Below are 25,779 nucleotides of genomic sequence, written 5' to 3'. Positions count from 1 at the left end.
GGTAACATAGCAGGAAAACTGATCAAATGTTATAAATGAGTCAGTTTTTATTTCTAAGACTCAAATAGAAAAGAGAAATGTCTTTGTGAGTACTGGAATTTCATCTACTTGAATTGGCTTTTTACCTTCCTTCTGGTGATTTGGAGGAGGTATAGGTTGGTGCAAACTGTAGCTCCATCCACTTTTAGGTATCCTTTTGCTGATGGGGCAGGTCAAGGGAGGTTTTAGTTAAAACGTAATGGTTCTATTAATTATAATGTTCTGCCCTGTGTTATTTTAATGGAGAGAAATTTCACATGGGAGTGCGAATTTGCTCAGCTGTAGGGAACGTCATCTATATTGCCCTTTCTTGAAGAATAACCATGGCTAATGTATGTAAAGTGCTTTGATTAGGGAAGGGGCTAAACTTGGAAGGTGATAAAAAGCACTCTTTGATGGATGTGGCAAGTGAGTTTTATGAAGGCACTTAGAGACCAACTTCCCTGAACATCACACACCTTGTTGCCTTTGCGTGCAAATTTTTTTTTCATGAAATTGAGGTGCAAGGGGGAGTAAGTGCAATTCAGGATCACTTCCTAAATCTGCAAGCAGGGAAGCACAGAAATTGGAGAGATCTGGTGATAGGGGACTGAGTACTCACCCTGTTTTGATTCTGAACATCTCTGTAATTGTATAGCTGTCTTTTCAGATGATGTGCATATAATTCTGCTGTGTCATCTGCATAGTGGTTCAGGGAATTAGAAATAGATTACAGTATTACAGGACTCAGTCCAGCAAAGATTTATGTGGAACATTTTGCTCTCTTTCATTATAAGGTCATCTATGTCATTCTGTAGGAATAAAATTTACATTTGTTTTCCTTACTAGGAGACTATTACAGGAACAATAGTGAGGAGTATAATAAGAAAGATACTTAGTAACTGATCCTCAAGTTTTGCTTCCAAGACAAACAGGCCTAAGTACTATATTCTGATATGAAGTTTTATATTCTGATATTTTCTTTTAATGTATTTGTACTCCTCAGTCTTTTTAAAATGTTTTAATTTTTTTCTTTTTTTTTTGCAAATGAAAAGTAAAATCTTTAGTTTCATTCTGGAGCAGAAATCAGTAACCCAAAATAATAATCTAGAAGTTATCCACACATTCAGTTAATTCTTCTCTGCAACCTTTTTTAGTCTTCACTGTTCTTCTGCCCCTCTCTGAGATGCCTGGAGAAAAAGAAAAAGCAGTGCTTTCTCAGGGTCTAATAGGAAACCTGCTCTTCTCAACATTTCTCTAGCAGAAAGTCCAAGTGAATTTGCTGCTGGGTAGCTCCTGAAAGTTGTGGCATTGAGAGGCAACCAGTCTGACCTCCTGAGTGGGTGCTAATACTTGTTTGGTTTAGCAATCTAGTAAAATGAAACTAGTATTTGAAGGTGCCTGTATTACTTATAATTACCTCACTGACAAGAAGTACATAAATCACATGGGAAATCCTTAAGCTATTTTATTTCTGTGATCTGTTTTGATTGTTTTGGGTTTTTTTTCATGAAAATGCTTAAAACTGTAAAGAACCCTCAACCTGTGCATTGAGACTTGCTGTTTGCATTGGCTTCCTGGAGGACTCTCTAGCTTCTGAACACAAGCATAAGTTACCCTGCATGCCACACCTTTTCTGACCTTGCAAATTTATGCTCTGTTTTCTGAACTGGGAATATGCCTTCCCCGATGGTTGTCTATCAATTAAGTCCAGTAATTAGCATATTTGGAACTTCTGTGACTTATAAGGGAGAAGGAAAAATGTTCCAAATGGAAATTGTCGTTCCAAATGGAAATTGTCGTTCCATTGGAGGAAATTTCCAATGGAGGCAGAAGACACTGTCCTTGGTACAGAATCAAAGCATTGCTTTAGCTGAAAGTCTCATTAAGCTCGAGAACAATGGAAACCTGAATCAGAAGTGATATTATTTTCACTCACTTTCTGTCTGCAGCAGACCTTTGGGATTGCAGGGGAAAGCGGAATATTTGTGCATGGCTTTCAGTGCAGTGACAATAACATGGAATTTAGATGTGTTGGTCACTCAGAAACAAAATGAGTAACACTACTGCTCCCCTGCTCCCCTTGCTGGTTTGTTGATTCATGTTCTGTGGACATGAACAATGCCCTCCACTGCACTAGCTGACTTTGATTTCAAGCAGACTGTTCACAAAGTTATCTACTTAACATAACTCTGCCCAGCTGGCAGGGTACTCAGACTGAAGAATATAAAGCTAATTCTTCTTGTGTGTGCTTTTGAGTCATTCAGCCTAATAGATTCCAGTGGTGTTCCAAGTTCTTTATAGAGCCAATTAGTGTTAGTGAAAAGTTAAAGCTGCAAAACTTAGGAATTGTCTTTGAAAAATTGTTGACATTATGTGAATGCTTAGCAGTATCACCCACGTAGCAAGCGTGACAGCTGTACACTGGTCTAATTAAGTTTTTCAGGCCAGGTGTGCAAAAACAAAGTATCAAAAGCTCATATATTTTAATGAGTAAATCATCTTCTAATCTTGTGTTTACCGGCTCTGTGGGCTGAAATTAAAAGGTTACCTTTCTTTATTCTGGACTCTGTCTGATCCCCTCCTTGCTTAATTTGGACATGTCTATTTTACACATTCAGCTGTTGCCGTTAGACCACATGTGGCTGCATATACTCAGTGTCTGTCATATCTATATCACTGGGCAGAAATTCCTGTTAGAGTCCCTAATTCATGGATCCTTCACAACAAAACAGACTTCTGTGGGGACAATAGCAGTAAAGTCTTTGATATGACAGAGAATGAGGACTCCGCTCAAATCCAGCTTTCCCTTTGGAAAAACATAGTTATACAAGGGGAGAAGATGATGGTGATGGTTTTGAAAAATTGTCCTTAGAGGAAAAGCAAGTAGTAACTGCTAAATGTGTGTGTGTGATGTTATGTATTGTTTATATTTTTGTTTATATTGTTTATATATTGTTTATGTATGTTATCTATGTATTCCATATTATTGATATGGAAAGATGTTATGTATTGTTATTATTTTTTGTTTATATTGTTTATATATTGTTTATGTATGTTATGTATGTATTCCATATTATTGATATGGAAAGACTCATTACAGAGTAAGTGTGCAGCATCTTACTAGACCCAGGAAAGAGTGTGGAACAGATAATATGGACAAAAGTTAGACAGGGTTTCTCCAAAAGGAATTTTAAACAAAATGCTAATCAAAATAAGCTTTAAAATTGAGTGTTACCATTCCATGTCATTCTCTAGGTATGAGAGATACTATTTATCAGAGTATTTTGGTCTTGCTTTTTCTGATCTTTTTCAAACCTAAATCCTTCTGAGCATTGAATCTTAATCTGGATTGGTAAGAAAGACCCACGGGAGCTGTCATGAGCTGAATGCTGTGATGAAATGAGTCGGGCATGGCAGCTATAGAGTGACTCTGCATCTACTCAAACACCTTGGTGGAGGTCACGTGTAGGTATCTTGTTATATGAGGAGGTCATATGCTAAAGATACAAGAAAATAACAGTCCTGCAAAAGCTAATTCTTTCAGGAATTTATGTTTGGTCTTTTTAGCATGTCCTGACAAACCTCTGTGGGCTGACATAAGCAGTGACATAGGAAATCTTAAATACCATGTCAAACAAGAAAAGTACTCATGTATAATGATTTTTTGTGGTAGATTTAGTATTCTTTCTGGGTTATTTTGTTTTGGTTTTTTTTGGCTCATGAAGAGATTAGGAAACTGAAAATATTATTTTGGAACTCCATGTTTACTCAAAATTTTTATAGACTGAAATGTAAGGGTACTTACTACCACTTTTCTCGCATGCAAACTTATTGCATCTGCAACAAATTTTGGAAAATGATTTATAATGAAGCTGAATCATCAGTTGCTTATGCAAACCTTTTTTAATATAAAATGCATCTATTGGAAAAAATTAAGTGGCAGCACATAAAGACATAATGATTTTTGAGATTTGAGGGATTTTTCAGCCACCTAAACTTTTCACTGAAAAAGGAAAGTCTTCAGTTGAAGCTATCACAAACCTCCAGTGATAAATTAAAAATACAGTGATGATTATGCTGGTTATTGAGCGTTAGGTGTGCCTGAAAGCTGAGTAGAGCTTGCACTCAAGCATGCTTTCTTTATCCTAGTCTTCCCTGAATTATATTCAGTTGGCTGTTTACCTAGGTTAAAGAGAGATTTTCTTTAATTTGGAATCTGGTAAAACTCAGATCAATGAATAAGACAAAAAAGCATTTGAAAGCATAATCAGCCACTATTCTAGTGAGTGAAAAAAAGAGATAAGCTCATGCTGTTAAATATAACATATTATTAGATATACAGTGAAACCAGCTATATGAAAATTGTTGAAACATGCAGTTATTAAATAATCTGTTACTGTTTTCCCATATTTGAAATAATTAAAGGTTCTCATTTCTTTGTGTTTTCTGCATTAGTGGTAATCTTTGATTCATTGCTTCTGTGTTTTGTGAAATGTAGTTTCTCAAATTAGCTTGCAGTAATTATTGATTTTTGCACTGTTATTTGTGCATTACTCAAGCACCTAATATGTGCTTAATGCTGATGCAGAAAACATGCGTCCTCTCTGAAGAGCTGACTGTAAAAAGGCCATGATCCTGGGAACACTGAATGATGCAGGTTGCTTTTGGCAGATGAGTAATCCCTTCCTGTCCAAAGTTCTACTTGCTTATATTCTACTCTGTTGAATTAAGTGAAAAAATACCAATGTGTCTTGCTATGAGTCCTAAATGAGAAGTAAAAAGGCTAAATATTTGCATTTATGTTATGTGTACTCTCTTTTCTGTCCACTTAATTTAATCCAAGATTTAAATCTATGTATGTTTTGGGGGGAGGGGAGGTGGTGGTGTTTGATGTTGGTTGGTTGGTTTGGTTTGAGGTTTTCTATTGTTTGTTTGTTTGTTTGGCTTTTTCTGGATGCACTACTGGATGTGGAGACTGAGAGGGATTTGGCTTGGAGGTTTAATTGTTCAAGATTTTCATCAATTAGTGCATTACTTTTACCCCAGTAATTCGCAATATTGAATCCTGCAAATTTATATAATGGTAAGAAATCTTAGAGAATTTTGTGGTGAACTTTCAGAAGGCAAAATAGGAGTGCAGTAAAGGCCACCCCATGGGCAGCTGCTCTGGAAGGGCACAGATTTGCCCTTCTGCTCCTGCATGCTCCCAGGATCTCCTTTTGCTCAGGTACTGAAGCTCATCCAGATCCTCAGGGTTCAGAGGAGCTAAACCAGCAGAAAATGTGTGTGTGTAGAGTATCTCTGTTCCATGGACCAATACATTGTAAGCTCCCCAGGAAAAGGCAAGAGAAGATGTTAAGAGAAAGGAAGAGGGAGGGTGACAGAGCATGGGTGACATGCTTTATCAGTAGCATTGGGTCATTATAGTGTCAAACTGTGCCACTGTAATGATCATAACTAAAGCAGCAAATGCCCATCGGAGTTACAGATGGTGTTCTGTGATGAGGCATGGAGATGTAAGGGGATAATCCTGTATTTAAAATGAACTTGGTTCTGTTCATAACTCGATCACAGACCTACTGAGAGGCCTTGAGCAAGCAGCTTCTCTCCTCATTGTGTGTTTCTCCAATTACAGAGACAATAGTATTGCCTACTTATCGACAGCTGCTATTCAGGTGCTTAGCTGTCCTGGTAGAGAACATTATGAAAGTAAAACTATAAAGTGCAGAGATCTAAATATGGAAAATCAGAAAAAGATGCTAATTTTCTGTGCTTCAGTATTGCTTGGACCTACAGGCTTAAAAAAAAAAGAGCTTTTTCTTTTAATTAAAATTAAAGCTTCATTACTCCTGAGTACATAAAAGCTCAATATGAAAATATCATTGCTATTCAGAACTACCATAATCTATTGCAAGTCATCTGTGAATCATCTCTAATTAACAAGGTGCTCTATTACAGGGCTTTCTGAATAATAGCAGGCTATTCTTTGCAACCCTCTAAGCTAAAGCCTATTAGCTTTTCACTATCTAAATTACTTATAATATTCTGGAAAAAATGTTTGTGGGGTTTGCCTGATGAAAAACTCCAAAAAGCAAAGTTGCCACTGGAAAATCAGGGCATGAAATTTCTCTCTCAACTCTCCAAGAAGGATATGCAGGTTCCCTTACATGCAAGTCTCCGAAGTTGATATGAAGTTTTTGTGAAATCTTGATGTACAAGCCCTAGACCCACTGTTTATTTTCAGATGGTATCATCAGAAAGTGGGCTTTGGTCACTGAAGGCTTAAGGCAGCTGCATACCCACTGTGACCCATTTGGTAGCTGTCAGATGTACCTATATATGTTGTTCTTGTATTTTCCAAACTATGTTTGCCCAATCCTCATGCTATTGTTCACAGATGTTCTCAGAGTTTCTGAAACTTTACAGGAAATTTTGCAAATGTCTCTTTTGACTGCCATGTCATGCATATTTTTAAGAACTACCATCTTAACCAACTCTGACTCAGAGTGTTCTACTAAGCCACTGGCTTTGAAACTTCCAAGTTTTAAGAGTGATTTAATAATTGTACATTTATCTAAGACATATTAGATGGTATTATTTATAATTTATGGCAATATTTACCATGTAATTGCTTAGCTTCATTCTATTTCAAATAAAAATCCCCAGGAAGTATCCAAACAAAACTCAAATCAGGGTTAGGGGAAAATTCAGATTATGCATTAGTGGTTGAGCGGGGGAGTTTCTCACAGCTATGTTGGAGTTGTCACCAAAACAAGCACTGCTATGTTCCAAGCTAATAGTATGCCGAAAAGATCTGGTTCTTTATCAAGGGAAGAGAATGGAATCATAGAATGGTTTGGGTTGGAAGGCACCTTAAAAATCATATAGTTCCAGCCCTCTGCCACAGGCAGGGGTCCCACCCACTAGATCAGGTGCCCAAGGACCCATCTGACCTGGCATTGGACACTTGTAGGGATGAGGGAACCACAACTCTGGGCAAGCTCTTCCTGTGTCTCATCACCCTCTGAGTAAAGAATTTCCTCCTAACATCTAACCTAAATAGTCCCTCTTTTAATTTAAAAGTGTTTTGCTTTCTCCTATCACTATCTGCTTATGTAACAAGTCACTCTCCATCTATTTTTATCAGCCTTTTTAGGTACTGGAAGGCTGCTGTAAGGTGCCCCCAGAGCCTTCTCTTGTCCAGGCTGAATAACCCCAGCTCCCTCAGCCTTTGTAGGAGAGGTGCTTCAGACCTCTGATCCACTTAGTGGCCCTCCTCTGGACTTAGTCCAAGAAGTCCATTTCCTTCTAATGCTGGAGGATCCAGAGAGAGGATCAGAGAGCTTTCTGTCTTATTCCATTGAGTACACAACAGGTTTAGAAGTCCCAGTTAGCCAGTCTTCCTTGGTGGTATACTCTAAGTTACCTGATTATTTTACAGGGCAACAGTGAGCTACAATTTTGAAATAGCAATAGAAAAATTTAAGAAAATCCTAAGTTATTTCTTGTGTTGAAGAGTTACTAATTATTGCTTCTACTGAGGCTCCAATAAAAACTCTTCTTTTCATGACATCTACAAAGGAAAACATAAACATCATGAAGTCTAGGACAGGGTTGTGTATTGGGACACAAGCAGGGAGAGATGGTGGAGTGAGGGGAGGTTAAAATCTCACTCTCATTTAGTACAGCTAGTCAAAACTGTGAGGAGATATGATTACCCTTTGAAAAAGAATCTGCCTGGAAAGGTAGTAGTATAAGAATAAAATATTTTAGCTGCGGGTGCATCTAAGGTAGGCACTACAGTGAATAGGAAGGTGAGATTCTAGACATCCTCCTGATGAGACCAACAAGTACTGAAAACTTAAATAACTGTATGATGATTTTGTGATGTTATTAAAACAGCTTCATAGGAGTTCAAGAGTGTTGTGTGTTGACTGGCTGCCTGTGGTTCCATCCGTGTTGCATTTGATAGGGGTTCTCAAATTCACTGAGCAATGTGCATCAGACACATCCAAGCTGTACAGCTCAGGTCATGCTGTTTGCATTCACACAGGTGTCTCAGACCTGTAGCACCCAACCTGTAGCACCAACTTGAACTCAAGTTCTGCATATGTGCTGGAATCAATACTGCATCCCTACAGAACTTTGTAAGAGGTGCATACTTGTGTGTGCAGTTAAATGGTTCTGGGAGAACATGTTGTTACCCACAGGAGATTAAATCAGAGAAGTGCCAGAAAATACTATTCAGAAAATCAATTGAAGTGGTGCCAGTTAACACCACTGGAACTTGCAGTCTTAGTTCCAGGAGTCTCACTACACTCCCAGTGTAGTGAGACTTCAACACTAGTGGGCTTCAGCACTAAAGAGGAGCCCAGTCAGTTCCAGTAGGGTTCTTGGCTTTAAACAGCCCTCTGAATTTCTGCAGTGCAGCTAAGGGTTACTCTCTCACCCATTTTGGGATCCTTTTCCTTTTAAACAATCCAAGAACCTTTTATAGATTTAACTTTTTGGAAAGCACATTATCTCAAAACTTTTTGATTCCAACTTTTGCATGTTTTTAGCCAATTCACCTTGGCTAGTTTTATAATAGTAATAATAATAAAATACTTCAGGACATTTTAAAATGTCCTTTCTCTACCAGAGCTGTTATTTTAACTTTCACTGTGATTGAAAGTATAGTTTGACATGGCCTGCTCGGTGATTCCAGTTGTGCCAGGCCAGGCAGCTGCAGCATGCCAGCTCTGTGTCAGGGAAGCCAGCAGGCAGTGTTGGCATTAGCCATCCCTGCCAACGGAGGAGGCAGAGCCACCTCACAAGCACACACATTCCTGTTCCCTCCACTGGAAAAAATATTGAGTAGGCACAGATATTTGTTTAGTGATTCAGATCAGGGAACTGAACTGGTTTAAAATTAGCATTCTGGGGTGATATTTGGACCAGTTCTCCAGTCTGGTTCCTTCTGTGGCTGTGGGAATACTTGTGCCAATAGAGAGGAAGTAGGAAATGATGGCCTGGAGATGGCAGAGTGAGGCCACAAGCGAGGGCTTATGCCAGGACTAATGATATTCCTTTAATGAGCCAAGATACTTTTTTCTAAAATACAACAAACCTCTACACAGCCTCCAAACCCATGTTTATTTCTGTGAGAAGCAGGTGGCTTTAGATCCACTCCTCCTTCCCATGAAGAACCTGTTTCAATTCCTATTTCCCAGCATCTCTTACAGCTGCACCCATCTTGCAACAGGTTAACTGGGCCAGGGCTGTTATGTTTTCTTCTCCAGTGAAATCATAGAATCATTTAGGTTGGAAAAGACCTTGAAGATCATTGAATCTAATCATTAACCTGGTACTGCCAAGCTCACGACAAAACCATGTCCCTAAGTGCCACACTTACACATCTTCTAAATACTTTGAGGGATGGTGACTCAACCACTTCTCTTGGCAGCTTGTTCCCGTGCTTGACAACAGGTTTTGTGAGGAAATTTTTCCTAACAGCCAATCTGAATCTCCCCTGGCAGAGCTTGAGGCCATTTCCTATTGTCCTATTGCTAGTTGCCTGGGAGAAGAGACCATACAACCTCCTTTCTTCAGGTACTTGTAGAGAGCAGCAGGGTCTCCCCTGAAGCTCCTTTTCTCCAGGCTGAACATCCCCACCTCCCTCAGCCAATCCTCCTAAGTTGTGCTCCTAACCCTTTTCCAGCTCTGCTGCCCTTCTTTGGACTCACTGCAGCACCTCAATGTCCTTCTTGCCCAAAACCTGACCACAGGGTTTGAGGTGCAGCCTCACCAGGGCTGAGTACAAAGCACTGCCCTCATCCTGCTGGTCACACTATTCTTGATACAAGCCTGGATGACCTTGCCCTTCCTGCCCACCTGGGCACAGCTGGCTCATGTCCAGCTGGCTGCCCACCCCCAGGTCCTTTTCCACCAGGCAGCTTTCCAACCACCTGTCCCAAAGCCTTTAGCAGTGCAACAGGTCAACACTCCCCCCCGATTTGGTGTCATTTGATGCAAACTTGATGGGGGTGCACTCAGTTCCCTCATCCTGATCATCAATAAAGGTATTAAACAGGATTAGCCCCAGTACGGAGCCATGGGAGATATCACTGGTGACACAGCTGGATGTTTCAACTCTGATGCTTCCCCTGTAACACTATGACTCCAGAAGCCAATAGATTTTAAAGCTTTGTGTGCTCAAAGACACATATTTTTAATGCTTCAAAATTCAGTCATGCTGCTAAAAGGATTTCTTTCCATCTATTACCATTGTAAGTGTTACTACATAACAGGTACAGCCCCTTGAATAACCCTTTCTGATTTGTTCTCATATTTCTTCTTGCATGTTTTTGGATCTTCTGAAGTCCATGTCTCTGGAATTCAGAAGATTTAGACACAAAATAGTGCCTAAAAATCAAGTACCAGGAAGTAATCCTCTTTTCAAGCTCAAGTTTTGCTTTTTAATTTTTTTAGTTTTTTTTTTTTATTATTTCAACTTTCTCAAGTTAAGAGGAGTGAGTCATACATTTGAAGAGAAGATCTAGGGAGTAGGAAGTAAGAAGAGATGAGGAGAGGACTCTGGAATCAAGGAAGTGACTAAATATGTAAATATTAAGAACATAATAAAATAACAGTGGGAAAAAAATAAAACATTTTTCAGTCCCCAAGGCATACAATAGCAAGGTTCTGCTGTGCCTTTTTGAAATGCTCCTTGATATCCTTGCTTGCAGTTCCTAAGCAGCCCAGCTAGACCAAGATGCCCTTGAAAAGCTTTTAGGAAGCTGTACAAATTCTCTTTTTTCTGTGATGATGGGAGGGAGAACCTTATTACAAGTTTGTATAGTAGTTACATTATTTGTTCCTCCTATCTGACATATACATCTATTTTCTCTTTTGGGAGCTGAAGCAAAAGAACAATCTCAGTCTCCTAATTGATAGCTGTTCTGCCCTACATCACAGTAAGGTTTCAAGTGTTTCAGGTGTTAAAGGAAGTATCAGAAATATGAAATCAGATCCCAGTAGCACATTAAGGCAAAGGTGTCCCATTCCAGTGGATGTATATCATGTGAATCACACAATATACACTGCAAACTTTATGTATTTGGTATGACTGCTTTGTGACACTAACAGAAGTTTATGGTTGAAAGGAAAGTGGTTCTTACAGGATTTTTGACTGGTTAAAGAAAAAAATATTGGAGTCAAACATCAGCATTGCTAGTGAAATAACGAATTCAATATTTTTGTTGTATGTCTGAAGATGTTTCATTTTCTTTGAAGAAGGTAACTGTATTTAGGCAGACAATAACACTTGGGAAGTGTTTTATATCATCTTTGCCACAACTGTATGTCTTCCCCGCATATTGAAGCATATGAATACATATTTGAACCTTTATCAAGTAGCATGGCTTACTTTATGATATAATTAATTGCACACTTTAATCTCTAGTTGATGAAAAACAGATAAAACTGCCATTTTTGTGTTGTGCATATGGAGAGTTAGATTCTTGCTTTGTGTTGTGCATAGTGTTGCTTATTTCTCTGTATATCTCAAAGTTGTTTCAGGATTTGAAAAGAGATATGAAATTCACAGCAAGATGTCAAAGGATCAAATTGACTTAATATGATGAGTTGCCCTTTTTTTTTTTGTCCATTAGTTTAATCAAGAATTTGGATGTTGAATATTCCATATGTGCTCTTTATAACAAATTTTGCACACTTGTTAGATGAGTAGGAAGACATACACAAGATGTTGAAATTTCTTGCAGATATTTGATGATGCATCAGCAAGGAAGACTCGCTCCCAGTGTGGGCAGGCTCATTTATGCAGGAAGAACTTCATGCACTTCCTGGTGACTTTGGTGAGAGAGGTGACACTACACTTAAGAGAAGGTGATACTTTGTGTATCTGAAATTAAATAAGGAAAAGGTCATATAATATACTAAACCTATCCAAATAGTAGTGTGGCCTTGTGACAACAATTAGTCCTAAACCGAGACATTTTATGGTGTCTTTCTTCCCTTTACTTGTCAGCAGTAATACAGGACCTTGGACTATATTGTTCTCAGTGAATTAAGAAATCATTTTGTGTCTTGGTGAACAGCAATGGAACCAAATTAACTTTTTGAGGGGTAAAATGACACAGTATTTTTTCCAGTTTCACACTTCCTCTGTTGCTGTATTAGACAGAGAGGAATTTAGACACATTAGAATTTAGACCTTTTTTTTTCTCCGACGGTTCTTCAGCTTCTATTTCCAAAACAGGCAGGGATAGATGTGCCTGTAATCTGGAGTTAAGTACTTTCACTACATTAATTTAAAGTGGTTCTCCAAAATTTGTTTAAAAAGCCATGGAAGACCAACAAGAAGGAAATTAATGCTGAAGATTTCAAGAGTGATTAATGATTTTTTTAATTTACAAATCTCATTTTTGTTGTGTCTAGCATGTGGTAGGTATTCATACAACCTTAAGCCCAATTTCCAGTGTGTTAGGTTTCTAATATATTTTGAAAATATCCCATGTGTCATTTGTCCTGCTAGATACAATGCCTACCCAGGTAAATTTGCATGTCCCATTGGTTTATTATTTGACATTACTCACAGTTAATCTCTTTCTGTAAATAAATCTAGCAAATGTGTGACAGCCTTCAACTAAAATTTCAGCTGTGAAACCCATAATATCAATCATTGTGTTTTCTCTGAAAGAGCTGTCATGCAGTCGCAGAATATTCCAGCCCCATTTTATGGAAGGAGATTTGAAGCAGAGTTTTTTCTCTGAGTTGCAGTGCAGGTGCAAACTTTTAGGGTCCTGAGTTTACATACCCACTTGTCAGAGTGCAAACTGTCTCCTTTCTGGCTGAAAATACCAGGAGATATTTTGTTCACTGGGGACAGGAGATGCCAACTGGGAAGACTAAGAGGAAAATTGTGCAATCTCCATCCTGATAAAGGATCCAGAATGTGGCTGGATTTTGTACAAGCCCTGGAGCTAGGCATAGCTAGAGAGTTTAAGGTTCTTCAAGGTCATACAAATCGTTTCAGATATAAAAGAAGGACATTAATTCAGGTCACTCAGTTCAAGTAAATATGATGCTTTTATATACCTTGTTAACTTTTGTACCTTACGTGTGTGGTTTTACTAAATAATTAAAGGGAAAATTTTTACCTAAAATTGGTACTTTGCTGAATAAAATTTGCAAGCCCCATTATACACTTTTCTGTTTCTCAGAGTTTCAATGGCAAACAGTGGTCTGGTTTTTCTGCTCACTTTAGTGTCAGCTTGCTCTGTCAATGATTATTAGAAGTAGAAATGGGTGCTCCAGTAAAAGTTCCATGCACTGTTTCTACTGTTAGGTGTAGGATATCTTTCTGAGCCTATTAAGGGAAAATTGCCTATTAGGAGTTTTTTAACAAATGCCTGTCTTTTTAATATTGTTCACAGCTAGTCTGAATAAACAGTAAACATATGCTGTGCATAATGAAGTTCTTCCATCCAATTTTCTATTGTATAACGTTCGCTCAAAGTGCTATTCATAAATATTCATGTGATAAGACCGTTCATACTTCAGTTATCATCCTTCCTTCCAGAAAACTTCCAGTCCTTTATAGGAGAACAGTGTGAATCTCTGATTGTCCAAAGAAAAGAAAGCAGAATTGTATCTTCAGCAATCTCCTTCATGTTGGAGTAGAAGCTTACATAATATGAAGGAAATTGGATTTTTGGGTTCTTTGTCTTACATTTGTATCTAAGCCACCAGAATCCTGCAAGACCAGTATATATTATCAGCCAGGAAAGTAAAATGCTCAGTGACACCGCTAAAAAACAAAAAAAACAGAGAATTGAGGCTGATACTCTTCCATGCAGATTGCTAGACATTGTAATCTCCATCTTAAAAGCAGCCCACAGCTGAGTGATGTGTGTGTGGCCAGTGAAGCTGCTGCATGGTCCCCTGAGTCTGTGAGCAGCAAAGAACATATGGGGGCAGTCAATACAGCAGCTGTGGCACTTGCCAATCTGATGCTCCAGCACTAACACAAGATGCTTTTCTGAGAATTAAAATGTCTGTCCTCTGGTGAAAACTCAATCAAATATTGTTTTCTTATTTCTGGAACTATTACTTCTGCAGCACTCATGAGTCTCCCTGAACATAAGAACAAGCACATGTCCTCGTGGTGTAGCTCATTTGGTAGTCTAAAAGTAACACTATAACCATGTGACTGGTGGGTGCTTAGGAAGGATTGAGGAAGATCTTTGGGCAACTGAACCAAGGAGACCTCAACGGTCGGAAGCTCTGTCAGGGGAGATTTAGCTTGCAAATTAGGAAAAGGTTTGTCACCCAAGGGGTGGTTGGGCACTGGAACAGGCTCCTCAGGGAAGGGGTCACAGCACCAGCCTGACAGAGTACACTAAGTGTTTGGACAATGCTCTCAGGCACATGGTGGAATTCTTGGGGCTGTCATATGCGAGGCCAGGGGCTGGACTCAATAATCTGTGTGGGTCCCTTCCAACTCAAGATATATGATTGTTCTTCTCCAGAATGGCACAGGGATGGTTCACCATCTTAGTGCAACTGTGTAATTTATTTTTTTTTTAATCTTACTGTTGATGTAGTCTATTGAAAATTCTTCAGAACTTTTGTCTCCATCTAATCTACTTGCATCTCTGCAAAATACTGATTTCAAATCTATCAAGAACTTATTTTGATGCCCATTATTAGGAATGTTTAAATGTGTTGAATAGAATCCACTAAATGGAATATCACCATATCAAGCAGAACAGGTCTTTTTAGAGTCTCTCTCCTGGGGCTGATGCACTTCTATTTATACTAGTTTCTCTTCATACAATTGCCAGTGTTGGATGTTGCTTTTAGCAACAAGGGAATAACATAGATGTGGGTATAGGAGATACTCTGTTTTTGCCTTGAGTTTACAAGTGCAAGATTAAACAGACATTGTCAGGCTATTATATTTCTCTTGGGATTAAAGAAAACTGTGTCCAAGGCGCCTGTGTCCCATCAGTTTGTCAGACCCAGTTAGACAAGGTGACTTCACTTTCTCCTTCCTTCTGAGCAGTGATTTTAATTTGCAAGATGGCTAAAGGGGCCTGCACCTCCACTGGAATAATACATATACAGAAAAGGATCAAAATTACTGAAGCTTGTGATGCACATCCAGGAGGTGAGAGAAAGGAAAAAAAGCACTTTCTTTCCTTCCTCTTCCCTTGTATCCCCATCCAGCCAACGTGGTTGATCACTTGTCAGTCCTGGTTTGGTGAGAGATGGTAAATCACTGCCTGTATTCTGCGGTGCTGGCAGGCCAGTGTGCCTTTTTGAGAGAGAAAACTCCAGTGAAGTAAGTGTGTGCTAAACAGGACAAGGTACTTAGCAGCTGGAAAAGCTGAGACCCACACTGATGCAATGAGAGCAAAGCCCAAGCACTTCTTTGGGCAAAGCAGAAAAGAAATATCAGTAAGAAAAATAGCTACCTTATGTATTCATGGAGGAAACAAAAGCCATGTGGCAATTTGTCCAGCATTCAAGATGAAATGAAACAGCAGTCACTGAAAGAGTCATATGCAATCTAACCACCGGGGGGAAAGTCTTGTTCTTCATTCAGCTGATTGGTGTCCCTTGGAAACATCTGCTTTGTTCCTGAGTTTCTTTGATGAGAGCATAAATGGCACTGCGTAATTCACCTTTAGTGTAGCATTGTCTCTTGGGCCTCTGTTGTGGGAGTCTCATTTTCTTTTTCTCTGCATGTTGTGTTCTGATAATCTTATTTGTTCTGTCTGTGGTGTCTCTGCTGCTGATGCTTTCTTATTTCTCTCTGGATTTTGTTCTGTCTTTCTGATGGACTTACTGGGGAAGGATTGGTAATACTGATTGCATTTGCAAGGAAGATACTATCAATTCATAGTTTTTACTTTTACAGTGATGGCTAAATTTACTCAAGTAGCAGAGTCATTCTGGGTTTGCTCATAAATTGTTGATTCATATAAAAAAATAGAAGGCCTAATTTCAACATGGGGCATGATGCTCTGTGTAGTACAGTAATACAAAATTTCTCTTGGTAATTATATCTTCCAGTTTGTGGTAGATATCTTGGACTTGCATGTTCTATCATTTAGATATTGATGACTCATCTGGCATTGGCTACTGGCATCCTTCTCACTTGGGTGCTGTTCAGGCTGTTGTGCTGCCCTCTGTTAATTTTCTAAGCCTGGGTCCTTCAGTCTGTTCCTGCTCTTGGTATGGTCCATCTGTATGAGGAAAGGACCTTTGGCTTTCATTACATATTATTGGAAATTCTCCATTTATCTTTTAAAAATCAAACCTGGGCTATGTAATATCTAACTTTGGTGATTCCTGTTGGAGAGCTTGTCTTGAATCCTGGCTATGAGCTTTTTATTTTGGGGGTTTTTTTTAAGCCTTTTTCCAGCTGAAATAAACTTTATTTTGCTATTAACCTCACTGGGAGGAGTGGCAGCCATGATATTGTATTTATTTATTTTGTGTTACAGCATATGCGATTCTAGTCTTAAAAAGCGTATTTCAGAATACAGATGAATATTACTGGTTGATGCCAATGTGTCATAGGTCACCTCCACCATTTTTGTTGTTTATTGTTTTCTTAAATGGAGACATTTGGAGATTTTTTTTTCCTCCATGAAGTTGCTCAGCAGTTAAAATTGCTCAGAGAAGAGAAATAATTTAAATACATGAATTTTTAAGTGCAGTTAATATTTCACATTGTAGATTTATCTGACCATAGTGTGTTTATAAATGTTATGCTGAATGTTCCAATGTAACCAAACTTATTTTTTGGCTTGAACCTTTTTATTACAACCACTGTGAAAAGTGGTTATTATCTGACTTGCATGAAAGTTTCAGATAATGTTTTTGATGCCTCTTATTTGTTTTTCTGAGGAAAAGTTAAGTTCAATGTCTTGAAGCATGCCACATGGAACAGTAGTAGAATTTGCTTTTCACACATCTATCCCTATGCTTTAATTTTGCATGCAAGTGTATTTTGTTTAATTTCTGCATTTGTATTTTTTATGTAAATTGTGCATCTCCGTTGCTTTTGCTTTTTTGCAAAAGTTGGAATATATTCTGCAATATCTCTGCTGATCTGCTGTCAGTAGAGTGAAGGTGCTTGGTTGTCCTTCTGCAATTAATCCCTAATTACCTGTCTGAAAGCAGAATAAGAAAACAAGAAGAGCACGTCTATTTCCATGCCTGTGTCATGTCAGGGATGTAAGAGAGTTACTTCCTATCCCTGGGTATGGTGCTCAGTGTTATAGTCTAACCTTTAGCATACAAGGATAGTTTCTGCTCTGATGTGGACAATAACTTGCCAATACATTGTGATGGATTAAAAAAAAAAATTATTTTTGTGGTAAAGAACAAAATTCTGAATGTAATAAGTGTACCTGATAGTTAGGTATTAAGTCATGACCTGTGTAATTTTACTGGAAGTTTATTACAGTGCAGGCACATTTAATGGTGAATGCAAGTCCCTGTATGTGAAATCACCACTGATGTAATGAGAAGGGAGGGTTGTGATAAATCTGCCAGTGCAATAGTAACAGGCACTCGTATACTTCATGTTACTACACACAGCCTGTGTATTTGAAGCTGGGAAGTTATCACCTCCTCTGCATAAAGATGTCAGTGACCAGGGATGTATCTGTGACAGGAAGGGTTCAGGAACCTCACCCTGGACTTGTTTGTTTGCTCTTTAAGGCTCAAGTGGCTTACACAGGTGGGAATGTGTGAGGCTACCAAAAGCCATTGCCAGCACAAAGCCTGGCCCAGCTTGTGGCAGGACTCCTCTTTGACAGGGAAAAGGCAGCACAGAAGTAGCAGCAGCAGTTGTGTGGTGTGTCAGGGCAGGTGAGGGGCAGGTCACGTAATCAGCGGAGGGCCTAAGGCCTTTGTGACACTGCAGATTTTACTGCAGCAAGCTTGTGAGGAGACACAAAACTTGACTAGAGAGGCTGCATCAGCAAGTAATTTTGGCATTGACCAACTAAATTGCCTTTTAGCCTGTTCATTGTTTTGCCTGTGTATAGGGTTACCTATATATACCTAAGGTTTTCTTCTTGGACACTTGCCTCTGCTCCAGCATCTTTAGTTGGGGAAACAAGGGAACTATAATGGCAAAAAGACTCCTAGGCTTGACATGGGCCAGCACGGGGGCAGCACACTGAAAGCAACCCCCAAAGGTATTTTTGTTGCAAACCAAGAGGCTCAGAGAAGCAATCAGAAGGTGTGCTGAGAAGGGATAAGGAAGAAGCAGACTGTCCAGACTGTCACTGTGAAACAGTCACCTTAGGCTACTGTAGCACCGGTGTCCAGGCATAGCAGAGTCAAGCTCTATGAGATTATAGAGCCCAGCACTAATGGCAGCCTTTCCATTCTAGCCTCCTTTTTAATTAAACCATAAATGCCAAAATATTATTTTCTTTTTTTCTTTTTTCTTGTTAATACTTCTTTGGGTGCATATAGACTATGGTGAGCTTTAGGCAGAAGAATAGGACAGAGAACCTGAGAAAAAGCAGATATTGACTGGCATTGCTAGCCAACGTAGTTCACAGCCAAGATATGCAAGTAAAGCAAAATACACCTCTCTTTTAGAGCAGATGGACTTGAGAGGTGTTGTCATTTAACCTCCAAGTCTTCTCAGGCTGTAGCGATGTCCGAGGTTGTGGGAGAAAGGCATGTCTAGGTGCTCCTTTGTAGCCAGAGAGAAAAGGCTGCCATGGGAAAAGAGCCTGAAGTGTGTGCAATAGGCAGAGAAAGCTCTTTGGTCTCTGGAACACACTGAGATTCATTAGTTTTTGAAGAACAGCTGAAAAATGTGATTTTGTTGCGGTAAGGTGGGGGTGCAGCTGTAAGTCTGCATGCTGCTGTGCAGCTCAAAATTACAGCCCGTAAATAGATGTACATACTCAACCCCCTAGAAGGGCTGTAGCTCCCTGCTGTAGTACAATAAGAATAGTAATACTTACCATTTAGATTGTGCTTTCTATTTTCAGAGCCGTGCCGGTGTTGGGTATTTCAATGTAGAGCGGGCGGGAGATTGTGAACAGGATATGGTGAGCTTGTCAATTTCGGGGGCGGAGGGGGGACAGTGCTATTTTGCATACTCCCGGAATAAAAGGAGATTCAAACCCTTCTATTCTGGCAGTGGGGGCACGACATCTTTCAGCTTTCTTCCAGGAGCGGCTCTCACAGGGGAGCCGATTTCTTCTCGGATCTGACCACCACAGCCCTCAGTAATTATAGCAGCGTCTGAATTCTGAGCTAAAAACAGAAGTGCAGCATGTGCCTATTCCCCATGTGATTCAGAAAGCAGGAAATTGAAAGAGCCTGACTGAGAGAGGAGAGGGAGCGCAGAGCAATAGACACATCCAATATTTGTCTGGAACCTGCTCCGCCTGGGACGCAGGAGCTGTCATCCGCCGGCGCTGATTCTGCGTGCAGCCTCAGCCCGGCCTCATTGGGCGTAGCGGGACCGGCGGCGGGGGGGAGCGGCGGCAGCGGGGACGGAGTTGGGCTCGGCGCACCCGAATGTAAACAGAGCGGAGCGGGGAGGCTGCATGCTCCGAGGGGCCGGCTCCGGGCTGCCCCGGCTCCGGCAGGGACCGCGCTGTGTCCGGCTCCATGAACAAAACCAGGCACTTCGGAGGATCCGCTGCCTGTGGATATAAATAGGGGGCAATCGGGATGCGTTAGCTTTGCCCGCCGGCGCCGCAGCTCCTTCGTGCTCCGCGCCGCGGCTGGGACAGGGCGATGGACATGAACATGAAGAAGTTCACGGTGCGCCGCTTCTTCTCCGTCTATCTCCGCAAGAAGTCTCGGTCAAAGAGCTCCAGCCTGAGTAGATTTGAGGTAAAATTCGCCTTAACTTTGTTAAATGTAGCAAATGCTGTTAGGTGCAGGTAGCGGAGGTGCAAGAGAACCGCCTGCATTTACTGATGTGGTAAGTAGTTAAAGGTGCTCTTTCCCTGGAGGTGGTGATACTCGCACCTAATGTTCTTTGTTTCCGTGTAATTCAGTGCTTTTTCTCGGTAGTATTCAATACATTGCATAATATATTTAGTGTTGCCAAGAGTCCTTTTATCAGCTTTGCAGGGGAGGAGGAAGCTGGTTCAGGACATCATGAAGTTGTAGGAAATAATTACAGATCCACTTAAATTAGCACAAATGACACCATAGTTTGAAATAGCCTCATATTTTAGTCTTCCCTTGCATGCGTACCATTCTTTCTTAGTGCTAGGTTTCCAAATAATTAATCAGTTTGCTAGTGCCTTTCATATATATATATGTGCTATGCTAGACAGGGATTCTCTTGATTATTTCTCCATTATTTCTTGATAGATTCTCATGTTTGCACGTATTTTTTTGCATTTATCTTTCTCCCATACATCTCTCTTGGTATTTTTTCATTTACTTTGTTTTAGGAGAAGTTGTTCTTTGGGAGCTGGGGGGACAATGTCAAGCCCTTCATGATTTAGCAGTGTGGGGAGATGAAAGCAGTTCAAGTAGGAGGTATTAGCAAATTGGAATGTGTGAATGGGTTAGAACCCGGATTTCTGCCTGCCTTCCTCAAACCATTGTTCTTCAGCCCTGTATTTGGAGCTGTGAATAGTCGGCAGGATGTGAGATCAATTGAATAGATGTCAGTTATATTTATGTTGTTCACTTTACCATTGCAGATGATCTGCAACCTCTGCATTAATATAGAGGTAGATGGGGTCTGATTCCCTTCTGTCTCACGTTTATTTTGTGCTGGTGTACTTCAATTGACCTCTGAGGAGTTACTCTGATTTGCACTGGTACTCCCAGGAGGAGGATTTGTCTTGTGCTGTGTGAATACATTTTGAAACGTTATTCCCTTAGTGTCCTATTTAAAGCACCAGGTAATTGTTTGAACATAAAGTTCTTCATGTGTCATTGCTTAAACAGGGCATGCTGAAAAGCCAAGTTTTTCACCTGTTTTGTTGGTTGTTATTTTCTTTCCTAACTACTTAAAATCAAATTTCTTGGAAAATGATCATGTAAATTTTTATTCTCATCATCAAACAGACATGCTGTGCATTTAAAGTAAACTAATAACTCCCTCCTTGGAACAGTCGCATCCCAGTAGGACTGAGGGGAGAGATAGGGATACCTTTCCTTTTCTGATTGTGTAGTCAGAATCACAGAGCTTAAGCTGGAATAAATGTTCCTTGCATCACATTGTAAATTCTCCAAGCTCGTGCTCCAAGAGAGACAAGTAGACTTGCAGTTACTTGAAGGAGTTCTGACACAAATGAGTGTCTTCACAGGCCACCAGTGTCAGGATGGGATGTTAGGAGGGGAGTTGGTTTGGGAAGAGCAGAGCCCCAGCAAACCTCATGGGGAGAAACAGATTCCACCATACTAATTATTTAATTTACTGGATAATCCAGTGTGAATGACCAGTACGACTCAGCATTTAAAAAAAAAAAGTCTTTGCAATCCCTTTGACCACCAGTGTTAGATTTACTGGACTTTCTCAATAATTATGAAATAGTTTCCCTTTATGTGAGTTGTATTCTAATGATTTTTTTTCTGATTTTAAATAATTTGCTTCAAGAAGCAACCTGATACTTACCCGGTCACACACGTACCTTCAGAGCACTTCATCCACTTCCCTCCTTTCTTCCCTGGCTCATCAGTAATGACCAACTTGATGCAAAGTGACTCTGTATTATAATGGAGTGGAGAATAGGGGCTGTTCCAGCTATGAAGAAAAAATTATTCATAAAATCTGTTCTGCTATTTAAGTGTGAGAACCATCAGAATGTTACTTCTTTGGACAGGGGTTGACAGCCAAACATGAACATCAAGTCTCCTCAGTGGTTCTCATCCTTGAGTACTTCTGTGTATAAATTTGTAATTGCAGGCTAACAAGTGCTTATCAGACAAACAGAAAGTGAGAGGAAGGCTGTTAGATGGTTTTTTAGAAGTGAGAATTTTCTTCATCCTAGTAGGTAGATATTTTTAAAGATGCAGTAAAAAGATACAGGTGGTTACATCATGGAATGAGTAAAAGTAAAATAAAGAAATTTGGAAAAAACACATGGGGCATTGCTTTGCTTAGTGTGCATTAGCTAATGTACCTGGCAGAAATTGTGTTGCACAATGTCATTTAAAATTTGGAAGGGTACTGATTTTACTAGTTTGTGTGGGATTTTTATTATGTTGTTCTTTTGGCAAGTTGGGAAGGAGGATTGAAGGGTTTAAGATAGATACTCCTAGGCTCAAGCATTTAATATGCTTAAAATACCACTATTAGAGTAGATTCAAAAATAATACAGTATTAGTTATTAATACCATGATTAATTACTTTTTCTACTGTGGTATTCTACACTTCATATTCACTTGTAATGAGAATGGTAGCTTACAGGGCCAGGATACAGCTGCAGAAAAGGACTTAGCAAATCACAGCTTGTAACCTGACCTTTACTTGATTGTTTCAGATGCCAATGTCATTGCTATACCTGAAACAACAAGATGACCACCTTGTGTAAACAGCTGGGTTTCACACTTTGTCCTGCTGAAAGAGGCAGAGTGCACTCTGGTAATGAGATGGTATTAGGGTTTCATTTCATCTTGCCTAAAATTCACGCCCTTTTTATTATTCTGGAAAAATCTGGCTGAAATTTGAATTTATTTGGCTACATTTTACAGGGTTTCAGTTTATATTATTTTTCAGTATGGCCTGCATTGCCCTTCATTTAAAAGGTATCTAGTGATGTAATTTTATTGAAAGTGCAGAGCCAAGTTTTGCCCTTCTACATGCGCGGAGTTCTAATTGAAGTCAGCTGAAAATCCAGCAAAGTCAATGGGAACTGCATGTGTGCATCTGAGAAAGGGCTTTGTTTATGGTTCTTGCTGAGTGTTGATGAACATGAATGTGAAACCATCAGGATAAAGTACACACAGTGGGGATCTGCTAAAGACTTTGAGACTCAGTGGAATGTGTCTTATGGCAGTGAGCAATATCTCTTAATTTATAAATCAAAATTTAAATATGCCATTGGAATAAGCTAGGAAATACCTAAGCTTATAAAGAATTTGATATTTATTCCAATTATGCAGGAGCATTTTTTTTTTCCTTTTGAGAAAACAATCAATTAAGACATTGCCTTTTATTCTTTTTGGAGATGCTTCTGAATTTTGTGTTCCTGACGTATTTTTAATTCATTATTCTTCCACTTTAATTCTTCTAATTCGTTTTTAGTCTTACTGGTAATGATGAATCCAAATTATGTTTACTCTATGTATGGGGCTTAGAGCCTAGCAGAGTTCTTGGAAATTAATTCAGAATTAATTTGGATCCTGGTGTGTCTTGGCATGGTCAGTTTGAGAGGCAGGATCTCCTGTGGATGATTCAAGCTTGGGTCCTCCTTTGGTTCCAGCACTGGCATGTAGGAAATGGAAGTGAGCCTACGCAGGCTTGAAAGTAGTAGTGCAGAAGGACTGGCACTGGCTTTCTAAATACTTTGTTAGGAGAGATTTGTGGTTCTAATCTTAGGCTCTGATTCTGATTTCCTACAAGCTGAAGTTACAGCAGCCTTAGGAAAGAGCCCACAAAATGCTGAGCTAGACTGCTCCTTTTCCACAGTGGGCTGGAGGCAATTGTGAATTCTTCTGCCCTTGTATAAAGAGCAATTCTGTTCCTTATCAGCAGTATGCCCTTTATTCTTTTTTATTACTTTTATAGTTACTCACTTGGTAGAGGAATAGAGTCTTTCTGTCAAATGTTAGCCAGAATAAAGGCAAGTTAAAGAAAGGAGATGGGGCTTATCAGCCCAAGAACATCTCTGCAAGGTGTAAGTCCTGAGGCAGCTTTAGTTTTCACTTTTTCCCCCCGTGGTAATGATCATCTTTGTGATGTGTGTTCTTGTTATAGCAGAAGGCACAGATACTGTTGTAGTGTCTGACTTTCCCAGCTGCAGGCAAGACTTTTACGAGGAAATGCTGCAGTTCTTGTAGTCTTGCACAGCTTGCTGGGGGGAAGGGAGGCAGGGAGGGGAGAGAGAGCAAGAGCAGGAGGAGCATGTAGTCCCTCAGATAGGTCACTTGAGGAGCCAGGAAATCCATTTTTCAGGCTCATTTTGACAACGTGCTGTGTCATTACAGCTTTGTGCTTTGCATTTCCCATTTGAAAAAAGGAAAATTATGATAAATATTCAAGTCCTTTGTTACTATTCTACCTATTTACGTTGAGTTTGGGGGCAATACCCATATATGTACATTTTCTTAATAAAGGAATTGCTCCCAATTCCCCAACTGCTTCTGACTTTATCCCAAATAAAGTCTCATGTGCCTCAGGCTTGATATGTGCTCCTTCCAACAAGCCTGAAATTAACTTCTGAGGTACAGAAAGGGAAAATTAAGCAGGTAGATGTAGGGATAACTTGTATACAGGAAAATCACAGAAAATTGGGACTGGAAGGCATCTAAAAACCCTTGGAAGAAGAAGACTCTTCCTCCTTAGGCAGCATCAGCTATATCTAAACTCTGCCACCAAAGACATTTTTCTAACCTCCTATTGAAAGCCTCCAGTAGTAAATGCCCATAACCTCTGTATGTGGTATATTTTGCATCATTATCCTTAGCATCTAAGGGTTTTCCTAATATCTAACAAGTTTCCTTAGGGCAGTTCAAACCTGTGTCTTCTTGTTCTCCCCACTGTAGCTATGAAAAGGAGTTTCCTTTTCTTTGCAGCATGATTTTTATGCATTTGGAAACTGTTCAGGTCCCTTTTCTCAGTCTTTTTGGAAGGGTGGAAAAAATGTATTTTCTCCTTTCTGAAAGTTAGGGATTTCTAGGAACAAGACCCTGGGCCAGTTACAGTGACATTGTTAGGGAGTATCTCTTCCTTTTTTGGATGCTAGTTGTCCTTTGTAAAAATCAATTAGATCTCAAAGGCCCCTACCCTGCCAAAGACCCATCCAAATTGTCATTTTATGCTCCATTTCCACTGTCTCAGTGTTTGCATGATTCCTTGATCTGATGGTATTTGGCATCCAAGCCAGTGCTGACAGAGCTGATCCATGGGCTCTGGTGTCAGATGAATTCTGACATGGATCACACAACTAAACACAGGCTCTGGTCACACAGCCAGGGTACACCAATGTTTGGGCATAGAGAGAGGCATGGGATCATCATATAACAGAAGAGGTCTTGATTTCTTCATTTGGTTGTGGGATGACTCCTGATGATGTCTGATTCACAGATGGGACCCACACATGCCTACAAACCAGTGATGGAATGAGTGAAAGGGAGAGGGCAGTGCCCTTCCACGCTCTGAGCCAGGTACTGCCCTGGTTCCCTGTGCCTGGAGCATCTGTGTGTGGGTGTACAGGAGATGAGGAGCTGAACCTCAGGGACTGGTTGGAACCTGTGGGCAGCTGAGCACTTATTTGCAGTAACGTAGTTTTATGCAAGTGTGATTTTATTTGAAGTTTTAGCTCATAGCATGATGACCTGTCTGACCCTGTGGCACAAAAAGTCCGTTCTCACAGGGTTTAGCTCTCCTACATCTATTTTTATTATTAATAGCATTTGCTTCATGCATTTTTCTGCTAGTCTCAGGAGGAGACTCCTTTTGTCTGTGCTTTCTGCATTTGTGTCATCACAGGTAACTGGAAGTATTTTCTAAAGTAGACAGAATCAGAACAAAATCCCTCCTTATGTTGATTTATCAGTTACTCAAGTACAAAC

The 25,779-nt window shown here is 39.9% G+C and overlaps 1 protein-coding gene across 2 annotated transcripts in view; it reads left to right on the top strand.

The window, feature by feature from the left end:
• Nucleotides 1-25,779, top strand: part of RPS6KA2 (ribosomal protein S6 kinase A2) — a 282,186-nt gene that overhangs the window by 99,348 nt on the left and 157,059 nt on the right. The window contains exon 1 of one of the 2 annotated variants that reach the window (XM_036380192.1): nucleotides 19,489-19,911. The exons of the other annotated variant lie outside the window; for it this stretch is intronic. Coding sequence (XP_036236085.1) covers nucleotides 19,813-19,911 — 99 coding nt within the window. The 5' untranslated portion in view covers nucleotides 19,489-19,812. Of the gene's footprint in view, nucleotides 1-19,488; nucleotides 19,912-25,779 lie in introns of those variants that run through there. 2 annotated transcript variants of the gene reach the window in all.

The sequence above is a fragment of the Molothrus ater genome, chromosome 3, assembly GCF_012460135.2.
Source record: "Molothrus ater isolate BHLD 08-10-18 breed brown headed cowbird chromosome 3, BPBGC_Mater_1.1, whole genome shotgun sequence".
NCBI lineage: Eukaryota > Metazoa > Chordata > Aves > Passeriformes > Icteridae > Molothrus > Molothrus ater.
This window is presented reverse-complemented; position numbering and strand designations above follow the sequence as displayed.